General features: G+C 50.6%; 2 protein-coding genes across 7 annotated transcripts in view; one reads left to right on the forward strand and one right to left on the reverse strand.

The window, feature by feature from the left end:
- DNAJC7 (DnaJ heat shock protein family (Hsp40) member C7) overlaps positions 1–8,199 on the forward strand; it is a 34,271-nt gene extending 26,072 nt beyond the window's left edge. For all 6 annotated transcript variants that reach the window (XM_045586260.1, XM_045586259.1, XM_036451580.2 and 3 more), the window contains 7 exons: positions 32–196; positions 972–1,063; positions 4,349–4,422; positions 4,813–4,959; positions 5,191–5,343; positions 7,433–7,495; positions 7,890–8,199. In XM_045586260.1, coding sequence (XP_045442216.1) covers positions 32–196; positions 972–1,063; positions 4,349–4,422; positions 4,813–4,959; positions 5,191–5,343; positions 7,433–7,495; positions 7,890–7,927 — 732 coding nt within the window. In that variant the 3' untranslated portion in view covers positions 7,928–8,199. The remainder of the gene's footprint in view (positions 1–31; positions 197–971; positions 1,064–4,348; positions 4,423–4,812; positions 4,960–5,190; positions 5,344–7,432; positions 7,496–7,889) is intronic.
- A 1,218-nt stretch (positions 8,200–9,417) lies between these two features.
- LOC118726612 (2',3'-cyclic nucleotide 3' phosphodiesterase) lies at positions 9,418–17,218 on the reverse strand. Its single transcript, XM_036451583.2, has 4 exons — positions 17,085–17,218; positions 15,112–15,778; positions 12,849–12,988; positions 9,418–10,795 (listed from the first exon to the last, which is right to left on the reverse strand). The coding sequence occupies exons 1-4, from the start codon at positions 17,085–17,087 to the stop codon at positions 10,346–10,348; spliced, it is 1,260 nt and encodes a 419-aa protein (XP_036307476.1). The 5' UTR covers positions 17,088–17,218; the 3' UTR covers positions 9,418–10,345.
- Positions 17,219–17,502: the final 284 nt, after the last annotated feature.

A 17,502-nucleotide genomic window follows, 5' to 3' on the forward strand; every position in this document is an offset into this window, starting at 1 on the left:
GAACTGACCTTCCCCTTGCTTTTCTCTATAGAATGCCAAAGCACTGAAAGCAAAGAAAGAAGATGGAAATAAAGCCTTTAAAGAAGGAAATTACAAGCTAGCATATGAACTGTACACAGAAGCCCTGGGGATAGACCCCAACAATATAAAAACAAATGCTAAGCTCTACTGTAATCGGGGTACGGTTAACTCCAAGGTAAGCACTCGGTCTGGGCACCTATGGAGATGCTTTTAAGGGACATGGAAGAGGTCTTGGGAAATCTCCCCACTGAGGGTAACCCAGAAGACAGGAGGAAAAGTTGTTTGATTGGTATCTCAGCTTACTAAGAACTTATATAAAGTTCTTATCTTTTCTGTGGAACTTAGGGGCACTTGAGGAACGATGTAAGGTCCTTTTCTTCCAGAGAATGGCAGGAGTCTGCTACAGTTGTTGAAGCAAACATTGTTGCTTCTTTTTGCCTAAGCAAGTGACTCTCTATGAGTGATTTGGAGGAAATGAGTATGAGGCAGGCTTGTGTTTTTTCCTTCAGCATAACTGATGGTCACCATGCTCAGTGGAAAATAGAGTGTGCCTGTAGTCCTACACATGGTAGAAATAAGAGTAGGCTCCTTGCAGAGTTCCAATAGTTGAAACCCCCAGTAATCATGATCCCTCTACTTGGTCTCTAGAAAAATGGGGGGCAGGAACCACCCTTACTGTGTCCACTATTGACCACTAACCTGGGAATAGTAGAGGTGGTTTTATTTTTGCAGATAAGTGTGCCTGGCTTCTGTTACGTAGAGAAGAAACCAATTTCAAATTTGGGGGCCTTAGCCCACTGAGATAGAGACTTTCTCAGGGACCAAGAACAAGTGTGACAGTTGGGGAGCCAGCATGACTGGTTTGCTTAGAATTTTGAAGCCATGCTTTCAGCTTCTGGGCTCCCTTGATCACCACCATGTGAACTATGACTGCTCTCTCTCTCCTGAAGCTTAGGAAACTAGATGATGCAATAGAAGACTGCACAAGTGCAGTGAAGCTCGATGACACTTACATAAAAGCCTACTTGAGGAGAGCTCAGTGGTGAGTGCCTCTGCTGTGTGGGGGGAAGAGGGAGTTGCTGCTGGCCTGCCAGGGGAATTGCATTATGGATGATGAAGCAGACCCGGGGATGTTGTGAGGTCATTTGGTCCTTCCCCCTGCCTCTAGGTGGGATTGTTCCAGCCCTAAACTATGTTTATAGACCTCCAGCGGAGGAGATTGCACAAGCTCCCTCAGTCTCCCATGCCTGTGTCTTACGCCCCTCACGGTCAGTAAGTTTCCTCTGATGCCTGACCCAAATACCTTTTGTTAAAGTTTAAATCCATTTTCTTGGAGATTTTGTTTTGTGTTGTACACTTTTGCTCTAACTTGGCACAGTGCTTGGCACACAGTAAGTGCTCACTCAATAAATGTTGAATGAATGTATGGTGTTCGGAAGAAGAAGAATCTTGGAGACAGTTGAGAGTCTTGCTTAGCTTATTTGTTTGGGTTAGGAAAGACAGTCTTAAAGTTAGAAGAGATTTAATCTAGCTCACCCTCCCAGCAGTATAAGGAACCCCCTTTGAAAATACCCATCTGACTAGCTGATTTCCGAGCCAGGATATGCCTGCTTCTAGTGCCCAGAGCTTACTTGTTCATTTTAACTCGTGGGCCTACCAGAGTCTTCTTCATACAGGAATATTAATTAGCAAGAGCTAGGAGAGACCCCTTTCAAAAATTAATCTTACTTATTTATTTATTTTTAAATCCTCACCTGATGATATGTTTAGAGAGGGGGGAGAGATGTGACATCCATCAGTTACATCCTGTACATGTTCCAACTGGGGATGGAACCCACAACCTAGTTATGTGTCCTGATGGGAAATGGATTCCACAACCTTTGGTGTACAGGGTGATGCCCCAACCAGCAGAGCCGCTCAGCCAGGCAGATCTATCTTTTTTCAGATTCTTTCCCAGACAAAGAACCTCCCATTTTTTACATTTCTAATGGAAGACCCAGTTGTTGTATACTACCTTCCATTGCCCCTTCAGTCCTTGTTATGAAATGTCATTTCTAAAGAGTAGGTGCTGCACTGATGCTGGTGAACCTATCATTCTTTAAGTCCCAAGTCTCATCAGTGGTACAGCAGGTGGCCTACCTCCCATTTAGTTTTCCCAAAATTATCCACATTTTTAAAACTTGGAAAACTGCTACTGTGTGGGGAAGGGTGAGGGTGTTGTTTTGTGAGTTTTGAAGTAGAGGACTAAGTCCATGAAACAGAAACAAATGCAAAGTTGTAGATTGTATGAGACCAACTGTAAAGATGTCCGTTATCTCACTTTTACAAACCACTGACAAATATGGAACCTTCAAAAGATAAACGAGGCTAAATAAAAGCGGGTTGGCTCAGTGGATAGAGTGTCAGCCTGAGGACTCAAGGGTCCTGGGTTCGATTCCAGTCAAGGGCATGTACCGTGGTTGCAGACATATCCCCAGTGCAGGAGGCAGCTGATCGATGTTTCTCTCTCATTGATGTTTCTAACTTTCTATCCCTTTTCTTTCCTCTCTGTAAAAAATCAATAAAATATATTTTTTTAAAAAGAAAAAGAAAGATAAGAGTACCCTTTGACCTAGCTAAAGACTTACTTTAACAGATGCAAAATGCTGTATACTTGTTTACTACAGTTTTAACTAATAGCTAAAATGAAGAATTATCTTTATGTCTAGATACATGATACTGTAATAGCGAGAGAATAGTCTTGATTTGTTAGGAGGAGGAGGAATGGCGGTTATTTGTTTCATATGGGTACAATAAATAAAATAAAGAGACATATCATCTTTGTGGAAGAAATAAAACTGTCCTCTTGAGTGGCTCTGTTTTTGAGATCCCACCAGAGAGGGGCAGCAGAACTGTTTGGCACAGATGGCTGAGAATTTGGCCCCAGTCCCCACAAGAAGAACGGGAGATTAGCTCAGACCAAGGGGCCTGATTATTGTCCCAGTCTGCCTCAGTTTGTCCCTAAAGTTGGGGAGATATCAGATCTTTGCTATATCTCCCATCATGAGCTGGCATTTCCCATTTTTCCTAAGGCTTTGCTTGCTTTTCTACTTCAACTTTTAAAAAAATGTTAATGTAAGAATGTCCTAGAATTTTTTTTTTTTTATTAAGTGTGAGGTAAAATGCAAATCACTGTAAAACCAGCTTGTTGAGCACGTCACATATGGATCTGGAAAGTTCATCAAGGTTGCTTGTCAGATCATTCTACACCCAGGGCTATCAGTTACCAATTTTTTTTCACTTCAGTTTATATTATACTTCATCCTGTAAATGGGTTCTCTGAACTCCTAATAGCATTTGTTTTCGTAGGTCATGGTTTACCACTTTTTAAAGGCATAAATCAAGATGTTGACAGAAAGTCAGAGATGCCTCAGCAGTTGGGCTTCTCTCTGGCCAGCCACATAAGCAGCACTCCCTCTGCCTGGCCTGTAAGCCCAGTGGGCTCCTTGATGTTTGGGAAGATGGGCCTGTGTGGGAGCATTGGAGCAAATTGAATCTCTGTTGTGCAGCAGCCAGCTGCAAATAATCACTTCCCACTCCTCAACTGACGTGTCTGTCTCTACGACTCTTACCGCAGTCTGTATAATTGGTGCCAGAAAGAATGCCCCCTTTGCTTCTGTGAAGAAACACTTAAAAAGGTCTGGCAGTCAGCCTATTGAAAGCTAGATTCCTCCCATCGTGGGCCAGGGCCCCTCCTTTCTTCTGCACTATCCACATGGGAGCAAGCCTGAGCTTAGAGTGTCCTTTGCTGTCTCACCTACATCTCTCAGGTTGATCGGTCTTAATGGAAGCATTTGCCAGTGGCCACCACCTTGACCTTGATCCTTCTAGTGGCTCACTAATCCCGCTTCCACTCTGGATTGAAGCTGGCCCTGCATGTTGCTGGCACGCTGGGTTTCAAAGCTCTTCCATATCCATTTATCTCACTTGATAAATTGTCTTATGTGTTATAATCTCAAGTAATCAAATGGCTGCTTTCACATTGCCTTTCCTAAGGCAGGCCAGATGCCTCTGGGTGGCTCTATGATATCAAAAGGAAGTTCTCTTGGTTGCTTTCTGCTCAGAGCAGACTCACTTTGTGGGTTGGGTGCAAGTGGCATGAGACTTCTCTATTTTTCTCAAGGAAGCCTGGTAGTTAATTTTTTCTTGCTAGGTTAAGGACTCCTGTTTCATGAAGCATCTCAACCAAAAGTCTATGTCTCATGCTTGAGCCATGCCTCTTCCTCTCGAGTGATACTGAAGGCCATTGCCATTTATGTCACTCTACTGCCCTGTATTTCCTTCTCAGTTACATGGACACAGAACAGTATGAAGAAGCAGTGCGGGACTATGAAAAAGTGTATCAGACGGAGAAAACAAAAGGTAAAGGTATTTGGGAGCATGCTTCTCAGGAAACGGTGTGGCCTTACTTGTAGGCCCTAAAAACTGGACACGGGTAATTTGATTCAGGGATTAGCTGGAGCTTATTCGATCACCAGCCAGGAAGAAGTGAACAGAAATCCTGAGTGCAGAACAAGGCATCTATTTTTCTGGTCCCAAATCTTGCCTGTTAATTTCACAACCTTTTCTATGTGATGAGACTGATGTGAGAAACTCTTAACTATGAGTAGATTTTTTTAATCTCTAGGCGGGAAACACACCATAAAAGCCCTGGTATAGTTAACAAGGCTACTGACTCAAAGACATCTGGGCTGGGACGTGGTAAGGGAAGCCAGATCAGATTTGTCCTTGATGCTAGATGTCTCCCTTTAGAACACAAACAACTCCTTAAAAATGCACAGATGGAACTAAAGAAGAGTAAGAGGAAAGATTACTACAAGATTCTGGGAGTGGACAAGAATGCCTCTGAGGATGAGATCAAGAAAGCTTATCGGAAACGGGCCTTGATGCACCATCCAGGTAGAGCGGTGGGGAGTGGACTCTGTGAGAAGAGCAAGCCAGGCTGGCCCACTGTCACTCAGTCCAGAATGAAAGCCTCAGAGAGGCTCTTCACTGGGAAGAAGGTGTACTAAGTTCAGTACCCTCCAAATTTTGGGAAGTACCGAATTCTTAAGTCAGACATCAACTGGTCTTTCTCTTAAACTTCTTTCTTGAGACTTTGAGACAAGTTCCCTGTACTCCCCCCTGTAGATCGGCACAGTGGAGCCAGTGCCGAAGTTCAGAAGGAGGAGGAGAAAAAGTTCAAGGAAGTTGGAGAAGCTTTTACCATCCTCTCTGATCCCAAGAAAAAGACTCGCTATGACAGTGGACAGGACCTGGATGAGGAGGGCATGAATATGGGTGGTGAGTGGTTTGTGCAACCTGGGAGGCATCTGATAGAATTTGTTTGAAGACACTCCAGAGGGGGAGTTTGTGTAATCAGCCAGTGGTGCGCAGTGATGCGTAAAGCATACCCTTGATCTAGACCTGTGGCATGTGAGGCACTGTCTGGGGTACTAGAAATAATCAGGTTCCCTGGCCTCCGGGAACCCAGGCTAGAGGTTTGCAAACTTCTGCCTGCAGACCAGATCTGACCCCTGATCTAATAGACATGGAATTGAATGAGTGTAATTAAGTGTAGCAGGTGCCCAGGGGCACTCGGGAGTAAGCTTTGTAAGGGAGGGAAGGCATGAAAGTCAGAAAAGTAAACCACCCTAGGAAGTTCCAAGGGGCTCTGTAGGATAGAGGTTGCTTAAGGTGGGCACTGTGGGGAGACCTCAGAAGACCTTAGGGACTGGAGTAAGGGTTGTGGGCTTTTCCTATCGCTGGAACTTCTTTTGTCCCCTACTGCAAAGTGTATTCTGATACTTATTTGCATCATACATTCCTGTAAGCACTCACAGATTTTAATTTCCCCTAAAAGACTTTAGAATGAAGTAAAGCACAGCTATCAACATCGTTGCTCACTTTGAGCTCAGAGATAAGAGAGGCCTTGAACTATGCCCACTTCTCAGAGCTCTGTCTCTAATGCCAACCTCTTTTCCTTCACTAAGAAAAATTGTTGGAATTTAAAACAAGATTGATACTGATCTATAGATAACCCTGACCTCTCCAGTTCAGTGAGAGAGAGAAACCTAGGTTTACCGGTAATGGAGTTATAATCCATCAAGAGCTGGTTAAAAAGAGTTTTAAGTAGGGGAATCATGGACCAGATTTAGGCTCTGGAAATACATTTGTGATGGCAGCAAAGAGGTGGTTTGGAGGAGGAGAATAGCAAGGGAGGGAAGACAGTGGATGGGAAGGACTGGTAGGCACAGTTGGGAGATGGTGGGCTCAGCAGTTGTTGCTGAATGTGTTGGGAGGGGGAAAGGATGAAGCCGAGAGTGGCTCTGCCATGGCAGACTCAGTGGGGCCATTCACGGAGCGAGGGGACCGAGGAAGATGAACAGATGTGCTGGCAAAGAATTCACTTTTTTTTTTTTAATATATTTTATTGATTTTACACATAGAGGAATTGAGAGGGACAGAGAGTTAGAAACGTCAATGAGAGAGAAACACCGACCAGCTGCCTCTTGCACCCCCCCCACTGGGGATGTGCCCGCAACCAAGGTACATGCCCTTGACCGGAATCGAGCCTGGGACCTTTCAGTCCGCAGGCCCATGCTCTATCCACTGAGCCGAACCAGTCCTGGCAGAATTCACTTTTGAACACATGTGCCGGTGGGATTCAGTGGTAGAGATAAATCTTTCTGTGCAACTTAGGTCAGGCAGTGGTTTGGGACATCAGACCTGCTATGGCCTCATGACAAGGGCACAGTGGTGGAGTCAGACAGAAATTGGAATTATCCGTTATTTTGCTTTTACTAACCACATGATCTGGGGCAAATTACCTACCTATGGTCATTGAATATAAATTGGTAATGGTACTTAATCCTGGCAGCCTGTTATTAGGATTAAATGATATATATGCAAAGTACCCAGCACCATGATTGGCACCTAATTAGTGTTTTAATAAGCCACAAGTTTCCTGGAATACAATTTATACAGCATAGAATCAAACAGATATGATAAATTATAGGTCTTATATTTATTCTTGGTAGTATGTGATAAATTTTAGCCTTTTCAATAGCAGCCCCAAGCATTATAGGGAGATAGTGTGGGGAAAGTCTTTGGCATTCCCAGTTGTGGAGAAGAGAGGTTGAGGCAAAGAACGCTCTCCTTTGGGGCTGCAGAAGGGAACAGAAGGGACATGGCCCGGAGTGGGGTCGGGGGTAAGGTTTGCATAGGGTGGGGCAGATTTCCTCACCTCTAGTCTGAAGTTTGGGGAACTGAGGGAAGTGATACTGTCTGAGAAAGCTTTGGAGACCCATTCTCAGTGTCATGATAAATTCCCCTTCAAACACTTATTTTTTTCACCTTTTTGTTCCTTCCCTGTTTCTCACCTTGCCCACAGATTTCGATGCAAACAATATCTTCAAGGCATTCTTTGGAGGGCCTGGGGGCTTCAGCTTTGAAGGTGGGTTTGTCTGCTGTTCTTGGGAGTCCCCTGTGGGGTGGCTGAGGATAGCAGAATTTGATGGGGGGTGGGGGCAGCTGAATTCTCATTTAATGGGGCCTCTGACCCTGTGGGGTGGCTGAGGATAGCAGAAGGGAGGTTTCTGGGCACACCTTGCCTGTTGCCACACCTCCACAGGTTCTGGGAAGCCTGCAAGAGTGGAGGTGCTAGAAGCTACACACACACTCACAACATGCTCGTGTGCTTCCTTACCCCCCAGGGCCCAGGCTGTTTGATACTATCAGAGCTTTTTCTCTGACTTTGGAGCAGCCCTTGGAGACTTACCCATCATCAGAGCAAAGTGATATTTCCTAGAAAATCCAGAGTCAACTAACGAGCCCTTCTTTCCTTACAGCATCTGGTCCCGGGAATTTCTTTTTTCAATTTGGCTAATGAAAGGAAACCATCCAGAACCCAGAACATGCCGACTTGCTCAGTTTAACCTTGAATGTGGACACAGTTCACCTCCTCCCTTCATCATGTCTCCATGTACCTAGAGCAGTTTCGTTTCTCAGTTGGATGCCCTGTGTCTGTGAGTGGGATGGAGGAAAGGGAGCCAGCGCCGAAGACTGCGGGGAGGGGAGGGAGGTGGGAGGTGGACAGGGAGGCAGCTTGTGAATTTTTGTTTTACTGTTTAACTTTATTAAAAAAGAGAGAGAATAAAATGTTTTGATCCTTTCTGGCACTTTGCTCTCCCAGCTGCTTTGTCAGCGGGCCAGAGCCGAGCCCCCAGCACGGACCTAAGGCCTGCATGGTCTTCAGGCTCGCAAGCTGCCCCACAGGGGTGTGGGCACCCAGAGCCTGGTGGCAGGCGGGAAGCTGGCTGCCTTACCCAAACCTGTTCAGCATGGAAGTGCTGCGCAGATGCTGGCCTTGCTGCTGGGCCCAGTCTGTGTCAGTCATGGGAACCGAGCTCAGAAAACATGCTTATTGTGTGGTGGAGGCCACCAGAAGTCCTAGAAGCTGTGTGTACCAAAGCTCACATGGAGCATGGGTGGATGTGTCGGGCCAGGCTAACCTAGACAGAGGTTTTCATAGACTCTCACAGTTCCTCTTGCAGGTTTGAGGGAGATGGAGACGAGGTAAAACCCTGCCTCCTGGACCCAGGGGTCTAGTTGCTGACATTCACCCACAGTTGGAAACTTCATTCTTAGTAAATGCCCTCACTTCTCCACTGGTTTCCTTCCTGATGGGCAGCAAGCTGGAGAAGGGAGCTGTGGTGCCTGTCATGCTTAGTGTTTGTGGTGAGGAATCTGGCTGGGATTTCCAGGCAGACACTAGGGACTTCGTCTGAAAAGGGTTTTTGGTGCTTTGTTGGTAGAGATGGTGGAGCAGACCTTGGGCCAAACAGATAACATGATTTCTCTTCTCAGAGCCCCTGCCTTCTTCTTTCCCAGTCCTCCCCTTTGGTGCCAAGGCCACGATGAGGAGATGACTGATGTAGGCCTAGGAAGTCCCCTGTGTAGCTGTCCAGGCCGTTGTTGGCTGGAAGAGATTGGCGGTCAGGCCCTCCCTTGTGTTGAAGCACCACTGACCTGGGGAAATCCATACTAGGAGTTTGGGTCTTGCTTCTCTGAGAAGTCTTTCGTGTGTTTTTTTTGTTTGGGTTTTTTGTTTTATCTTTCCTAAGAAGTCTTTCTGATTGGACTGGGCCGAAGCTCTGTGCTCTGCATCCCTCTTACCCAGCCAACCCCCACTTTGTGTGTAACACCAGCCTCTCTCCTTTCTGTCTCCTCATGAAAGCAACACTGTTCGGCTGCCCAGCCTCGTCACAGCTGTGGCCAGCCAGCAGTGGGGAGACAGGACCGATGGCCCCAAGCTTGGAACAAAGACACCCCAGGAAGAAAGCTGGGCACAGAAGGGTGAGAGAGACTGCACACAACTAGGATTAACACGATTTATTTCATTATCAGTATTACAAGTTACTGAGGTTGGGCAAAGCAGGATGGTAACTCAAATCCCAAGCACTTCTGTCAAGTGACAACCTAGTTAGCAAGGCTCTGTTACTGAGCAGAGGGTAGTGGAGGGCACCCCAGGAACCACAGCCCATGTAGCAGTGTTAAAACCTTCCCAAAAGCACTGGGTGGGGCTCAGCCCTTACCAGCCAGGAGCCCACTCCATTGGCTCTTGGTACCCACCAGCCCCCTTTAGAGGCGGCACACAGGCCTCCAGAGGCACCGAAGAGGCAAGATGGGCTGGGCAGACTGCGAGACCAGAGCTTCCCCTCCACGCACTGCCTCTGGCCTCGGCCTCCCATCCCCTTCCTGGGGTGAGGCCAGCACCTGGGGTGTGGTTGCTGCTTACTGGTCTGTTTCCTTTGCTAGCTATCAAACTGTTACCTAGTTACAGTGTGAAGGAGGGGACAGGCACTTAAAAGGTTAACCCCTTTTCTACCCTGATAGGCAGCCTCAGTCTTCCAGAGGCTGCGCTGATTAAGAAATAGAACCAAAGCCCAGGGACCCTCCCCTCTCACTCCCAGCACCAGGGCCCAGGGCTGAAGGGAGTGGAGCCCTGAGGTCTCTCCCACTAGTCAGCTCAGACAGGGCTCATGGCTGTGGCTATAGCTCCAGGCCCAGCTTGGCCTTATCAACTCTGGTCCAGATTTCTGAATGGTACCTGCCCCCTCCCCTTTCTGTTGAGAGCTTGAATTAGACAGGAAGAGGGTAGGCAGAAAAAGAGGGACAGTTATTTTACAAGTTTTGAAAAGTTACAATGTTAAACTGAATAAAAAAAAGTCTTAAAGATCAGAGGGCATGCTTTCTTCTGCACCCCCTTCCCTTCTAAAGGGGGGCACCTGAGTGGTGAGAACACTCAGTTGATGGTGCAGGACTGAAAGACACCCCCCTTGCGACCGCCCTGTGTGGGCACAGCCTTGCCCTTCCCATAGTAGCCCGTGAAGATGGCCCTGACCTTCAGATTCTTAGTCAGGTTCAGCATCCAGCGCCCATTGCCCAAGGAGAAGAGCTTGCCCCGGGGTGTCTCACCCACCTCCTCTCCTCGGCTGCCCCCCTTCTCCTGCCGCACAATCTCCAGGAGGTCGATGCCAGTCTGCACGGCCTCCACGCCCTCCGCGCAGCCTAGGGTGATGTGGGCGCGGCTGCCCAGGGGCAGGCTGTCAGAGAGAGACAGCTTGTCCACGTCATTGGGCCACAGCGGCAGCTCCTGCTCGCTCAGCTCCACCCGGGCGCCCGTGGTCTTGGGCGTCACAAAGAGGGCAGAGATGGTCAGCGTGAAGGCCTTGGAGTAAGACTTCTTCACCACCTGCAGAGACAGAGAATGAGGACTAAGCTGCAGGTGGTGGCCTCCAGAGAGGACAATGTGAAGCATGGGTCAGCCGACAGGTGAGCACAGCTGGGCGGAGCCCTTTGGTAAAAGGCATGTCATCCATAAATATCACTAACAGCCTGTGTGGTGTTGGGGTGTTTTTTCCACTGACTTCAGGCTAATGTGAACAAAACAAGGTCAGCCTGGCCGGTTTGGCTCGGTGGATAGAGTGATGGCCTGCTGACTGAAGGGTCCCATGAAGGGTCCCAGGTTCGATTCTGGTCAAGGGCACATGCCCAGGTTGCCGGCTCGATCCCCAGTAGGAGGCGCACAGGAGGCAGCCAATCAATGATTCTCTATCATCATTGATGTTTCTATCTTCCTCTCTGAAATCAATAAGAATATATTTACAAACTAACAAACAAAAACCAAGGTGCCAGGGAGGCAGAGGTTAAAAGCCAGACTTCCTGCGTTCAGAATCTAGTCCCTCCCTCCCCTCTTAGAGCTGCAGGGCTTTGAGCAAGCTGTTGAGCCTCTCCCCATTGGCTTATTCATCTGTAAAGTGGAATGGAACCCATCTCCGTGTGAGCATTAAAGGAGTGACTGGGTAAAGAGCTTAGAACAGTACTGGACCTGGTCAGTATAGCTCAGTGGTTGAATGTTGACCTGTGAACCAGGAAGTTGTGGTTTGAATCTCTGTCAGGTCACATGCCCAAATTGCAGGCTTTATTCCCAATGTGGGGTGTGCAGGAGGCAGCCAACCAAGGATTCTCTCATCATTGATGCTTCTATCTCTTCCTCTCCCTCTGAAATCAATAAAAATATATTTTAAAAAAGAACAATGTCAGGCACATAGTGCTACTGTCATGAGTGCTTTCCCTGGTTATAGCTACCCCGATAACCAGGCCATAACCTGGAGGGCAGGGCGAGGTGAGAAATAACTGCCTTGAGCAAAATCTTGCTTTACATCTGATTGCACACCTGGTTATATCTGTTTCTCTGAGAAAGCCCATTTGACCATAAAAGCTGCTCTATTTTTGCTCCCTGTCCTTCGTCCCAATGGTGTCTAGCACATAAAAGATGCTTAAGACATACTGCTAAATGAATGGTTAGAGATGGTAGTAAAAATGTTATACGCTTATTCTTTTTAATACCTTTTTATTGATTTCAGAGGAGGAGAGGGAAAGATAGAAATACCAATGATGAAAGAGAATCATTGATCAGCTGCCTCCTGCCGGCCCCCACTGGAGATCAAGCCCGCAACCCGGGCGTGTGCCCTAGACTGGAATCAAACCGGGGACCCTTCAGTCAGCAGGCCAATGCTCTATCCACTGAGCCAAACCAGCTAGGGCAATATACACTTATTCTTGAAGCTAGGCTAGGTGCCGGGAGGAGAGGTGAACCTAAATAAAAATGTTCGCCCTCAGGGGTCTTCCTTTTCAGTGGGAGACCAATGACCACACAAGTAAACTGGCTACATTAAGCTAGGCAGAGAAGAGGGAGGCGATGGTGGAGGGTCAGGGAAGGCCTTGCTGAGGTGACCTGAAGGAGGCTAGAGACAGCCATGTATATCCCAGCAACAGATCTCCATGTCGCTGTGGGCGAGGATACCAGTTGTGAGGTGAAGGAACGGGTACCCCCAAGCCAATAAACCTCACTATTCTAGGACACTTATTACTTGGGGACAAGGCCAGGCCTCAGACCTAAGGACAGAAACCTCAGCACCAGGCTCCCTCAGGACAAGGGACTCCTAGTCTTTGAGACTGAATGGAGGCTTACAGAGGCCAGAGCAGCAGTCTGCTCCCAACCAGCATTCTCCATTAATCTGCAGGAGAACCAGCACTGGTGGGCAGGCCTAAGACTGGCAGCACTGGTGGGCGGGTGGGCCCCAGAAAGGGTGCCTGAGGTGTGTGCAATAAGCCATCAGAGGGGGTGAGCTGGGCATTCATTTTTCTTGAGCTGCCATCTTGTTTTTTTTGTCTTAAGCCAGTACCACCTCCAGAACCCTGTCCCCTCCCCGCTTCCCCCCGTGTCCCTTTGCAGCACTCACATCCTGCTGGGCGTACTCCTCAGCCCCGGCAGCCTTCCCGTAGTCACAGAACTTGGTTGTGCAGTGCAGCACGCCGGGGGGCCTCTTCCCAAAGTAGGCGACCAGGTCAACCTTCTCCCTGTGCTCGTCCCCAGGGGCAACTGCAGGGGAAGAGCAGAGTGAGTCAGGGCAGGAGAGCATTCCAACATCGACCACCAAGACCATCGAGGCCGAGAGTTACACAAACCTCACACGAAAATTCTTGAGCCCTGGCCAGGTAGCTTAATTGGTTAGAATATCATATGCCAAGGTTGCAGGTTTGATCCCCAGTCAAGAATCAACCAGTGAATGCATAAATAAGTGGAACACCAAACCTCTTTTTTCCCCCCTTCCCCTCTAAAATCAAATTTTTTAAAAGGCATAAATTCTTGAGCACTCCACTGTAAATCATTTATTCATTAGTTGGTCAAAGTAATAGCAACCCCAGGACTTTAAAAGGGTGCATTAGCCATGGCCAGTATTGTTGAATGGTTAGAGCATGAGCCCACACATCAAAGGGTCAAAGGTTTGATTCCTGGTCAAGGGCATGTACCTGGGTTGCAGGCACATGCCCAGTAGGGGGTGTGCAGGAGGCAGCTGAATCGATATTTCTAACTCTATCCCTCTCCCTTCCTCTCTGGAAAAAATCAATAAAGTATATATATATATTTTTAAAAGTGCTAAATTCCCTGTGTTGTGTAGATTTTTACATCTCATCCCCAGAACTGAACACGAAAGCACTTGTAACCCAGACACAGGCAGCACAAGCCGCTCACCAGAATCAACAGTGGGAATCCCCAGGTCATGGAAAGTGAGGGAAAGGAGGAAAAGATGGTTGGAAACTATGTGATACAATGGAGGGTGCAGGAAAGAGCATAATTAACAACCTAGCCCACTTAGGAGCCATTTGGCCTTATCTGTCATTGAAGTACAACAACTGGGTAACCATACACCCCGTTTTCCCACAACCACCCAGATAAGTCTTGACAGCACCCTAGTTCACCCAGTGGGATAGTTACCTGGTCACCATACTATGTTGTGTACCTTGCAGGTTTGTCAGATGTAACGGGCCTGGGGATGTAATGGGATGGTGTCATGTGGCTGGTAGATAAGGTTTGGAAATACCTGTGACTTCAGTGTCCAGACTCCAAGCCTTGTGGCTTAGCTTCAGAGTCAATGGGGGTTTCCCTGTTTAGTCCCAGAATCAAGTGCCTGCAAGGACGTCACTCCTCTTGACCCCGTACACTTCTCCTGCGGTGTCCCGGCAGAAAAGGATCCCAGTTTGTAATGGCAAAAGGCAGCTTCAGGAGGCAGTGCCTCTAGGGCAGAGCCACCAGCTCTGACCCGGGAGCCCTGCCTCTGGGGTGCTTTTCTCTCAAGCTCCTCACAGGTGCAGGACTCCCACCTGGCCAGTCACCGCATCCCCTGGTTTCCCAGCATTCAAGGCGAGCTCTCCGCGAACATAAACAAGCACGAATTTCCTGCCTCTGAGCAACACAAGCATGGGGGGTGGGAGGGGACATTTTAAGTATGAACCAGAAATGGGTTAAATGAACAGATTAATGGGTGACATAGACCCAATAGGCCACTGCAGGAGAACAAAGGTCACCGGGGCCCTTCCTTATCCAAATCCACTCCCATCATCGGAGCAAACGGCCCTTACCACGAGAGAACCGTGGGGAGGCCCCCGCGGGAGTGGACAAAGTCCAGGCTCTCTGTGGCTTTGGGCAAACCCCACATCCCTTCGGGGCCTCTTCCCTCTGCAAAACAAGGGCACTTGGACAAGGTGGGAGACTGCTGTTTAAACGAGCGATGCCAGGAAAGGTGCACTGTGTGGCCCAGGCCTGAGAACCATCATCCCCAGTGACGTCACCGTAGTCCAGAGAACATTTAAAATGGTTCTGCTGCTAAACATGAGTTTGAAAACATTGGGCCAGATTCTCCTAATGGCACATGAAATACATTTTCTGTCAGGACAGTAATTTGTTTTTCCCACCTCTAAGACGGGGTCAGTGGTCTACAGGCCCCTGGGAGAGGGGACCTGGGGAGAAGAAAGGGTGAAACGGGAGGGACACATCTCTCCATATCCCGCCGTGCTCCCACTACCCAAGGCTCCCCCCGCCCGGTACTAGGCGACCCTCCACCTGCTTCCCCACCGGCTCCCAGCGCTGTGAGGACGCCGTGGTCCTGTGCGCGCAGCACAGCCAGCGGCCTTATGAGTGAGGCTCCCCGCCCCGCCACCTACAGTGCTGCCGCTCCTTCTTGAAGGCCTTGTTGTTGCCCAGCTCGTCCAGGAAGGCCTGGCCAGCCTTGCGGAGGGTCTCCGAGCTCTTCTTGGTCAGGAACCAGCCGAAGTAGAGCGGCAGGAAGTCCTTCTCCAGCGCGGGCTTCAGCTTCTTCAGCTCGTCCACCGACAGCCCCCACTGGCTCTTCTCCTTGAGCTGGGCGCAGTCCAGCCGCCACGCCGTCTTGGGCTCCACCAGCAGCACCTGGTACTGGTACTGGTCGGCCATCTCAAAGAGCTGCTCCAGCCGCTCCCGCTCGTGGTTGGTGTCGTCCAGCACGAGGACCCGGATGTCCCGGCGGCAGCCGTCGGCCAGGTCCTTGTCCAGCCGCTTGTACTCCTCCGAGAAGCCGCCTCGGGCGGGCGTGATCTTGTAGGCGTCGGCGGACACCGCCCTGGTGCTGTCCCGGTACCTGTCCGTGATGGCCCGGGCCAGCGTGGACTTGCCGCTCCCCGGCAGGCCACGCAGGACGAAGAGCGTCTTGCACTCCTGCAGCGTGCCCACCGTCTCCTCGTCCTGCAGGAAGGGATACTGCAGCTCGGGCTTGTCCTTGGCCCCTGAGGATGACATCTTGCGGAAGAAGATCTTGGGCAGGAATGTGTGGCTCTTGCGAGAGAAGCCTCTATTCTGTGTGAGGAGGGAAGCGCAGAGGTCAGCCGGGTCCCAAGTAGCTCCCTTGTTCCCCGGCCTCTGGCCGCCTCCTAACGGGGGACCCCTCCCTGCCTGGGGCGCTGCAGATGGGATTACAGCACCGACTGCTCCTGGTTGTGGAGGATGAAGGGCAGGCTTGTCTGAGCCTTCCCAAACTCTTCCTTTCCTCTATCGGAGCAACCCACTGCTGTCGCCTCTAAAGAAAAATGTGCACCCTAGCTGGTTTGGCTCAGTGGATAGTGCCGGCCTGCAGACTGAAAGGTCCTGGGGGGGTTTTGATTCCAGACAAGGCCACATGTCTGGGTTGCCGGCTTGGTCCCTAATTAGGGGGTGTGCAGGAGGCAGCCGATCAATGGTTCCCTCTCATCATTAATGTTTCTCTCTCTCCCACTTTCGCTTCCTCTTCTGACATCAATAAAAAATTTTTTTAAATGGGCTGTAGTGCCTGCAGAGAGGGCCTGAGGCTGTGCCTCCGGGGACCCCTAACTGATTTCTCCGCACCTGCCTCTCCGGAGGCAGGAGTGTTACACGTCTGGCACAGCCACAGCCGCCCGGGCTCTGAGCGCGCTGAGGAGAGGGTGGAGGAGGGTTACCCGAAGACTGCCTCCCTTCCCCCAACAATGGCAGCAGCAGATAATACTCTCTTGTCTGGGGTGGGGGGGGACAATGGTCCCACAGAGGGGCTGGTGGGAGGCAGGGCAGGAGAGCACCGGACAAAGGGCCGTATTCACCACGCGTGCCCCCTCCTCTGCGCGCGGCCCCCCTGAAGCCCTGGTCGCTGGGGCTGCACCAGCCTGGGCTGCACGGGCACCTGCCTTCGGGGTCCAGCTGCGCCCCCACTCCGCTGTGTCCCAGCCCCTCTCTGCGCCGCTGCTTTCCCTGCCAGCTAAGCCACAAGTGGCAACGGCGCTTCTGTAAACTCTTCTCCGCACCAGCACCCGCCCCGCGGCGCGCCGAGAAGGGAGCGGGCACTCCGGGGTCCGGGACGAGGCCCAGGGCCGCCGCCGCGCACGGGGGCCACGCGCCATCTGGTCCGCAGCTCCGGGTCCCTTCCTCCTCCAGCGCCGCCCCCCACCCTCCACCCCGGTCCCAGCCCACTCTCCCCCACCTCAGGGTGGCCCTGCACCGCCCGGGAGCCTCCACTCCAGTGCGGGACCGCAAGGCCTCGTTTGCATACGGCACTTCCTCCCCAAACCCCCCCCACTGTCCCGTTTTCCGTGGAGGCGCGACTCCGTCCACGCGCGGTGCCCGCCGCCTGCCGCCCGGCTGGCCGCCCGCTCACCATGATGGGGAGGGGCCGCCGCCGCCGCCGCCGCCGTCTCCGCAGCACCAGCTCCCGGGGCCGCCGCCGGCGCGGAGGGACACGGAACCTAGGAGCGCCCACCCCGCGCCGCGCCGCCTTTCATAGCCGCGGGGCGGGGCCCGGGACCGCGCGAGGGGCCGGGCGCGCCTTCGCTTCTGCGCAGGCGCAGCAAAGCGAAACTCGAAACCGAGCGGCCCGTGGGCGGGGGGCCGGGGGGTTGAGGGGGGCGTGGAGCGTGGAGAGCGGGAGGCAGCGCCCCGACGTGCTGAGCAGCAGCAGAAGTGCTGGGCAGAGGTTGTCCAGCTTTTTTTTTTTTTTAATTCATTCATTCATTTTTTATGGCCTCTTTTTTCTTGTAGGGGTTCATAAGAAAGTCTTTAAAGAGGAAAGCAGTCAC

This window comes from Pipistrellus kuhlii, unplaced genomic scaffold (assembly GCF_014108245.1).
Source record: "Pipistrellus kuhlii isolate mPipKuh1 unplaced genomic scaffold, mPipKuh1.p scaffold_m20_p_22, whole genome shotgun sequence".
Classification (NCBI taxonomy): domain Eukaryota; kingdom Metazoa; phylum Chordata; class Mammalia; order Chiroptera; family Vespertilionidae; genus Pipistrellus; species Pipistrellus kuhlii.

Excerpts from the sequence above, each read along its gene's own strand:
- LOC118726612 (XM_036451583.2), bottom strand. Across the intron at positions 12,989-15,111 it reads CAAGAAGGAGCGGCAGCACT|TTGCCCCTGGGGACGAGCAC; the intron begins GTAGGTGGCGGG and ends CTTCCCCTGCAG. Across the intron at positions 10,796-12,848 it reads AGGAGTACGCCCAGCAGGAT|GTGGTGAAGAAGTCTTACTC; the intron begins GTGAGTGCTGCA and ends CTGTCTCTGCAG.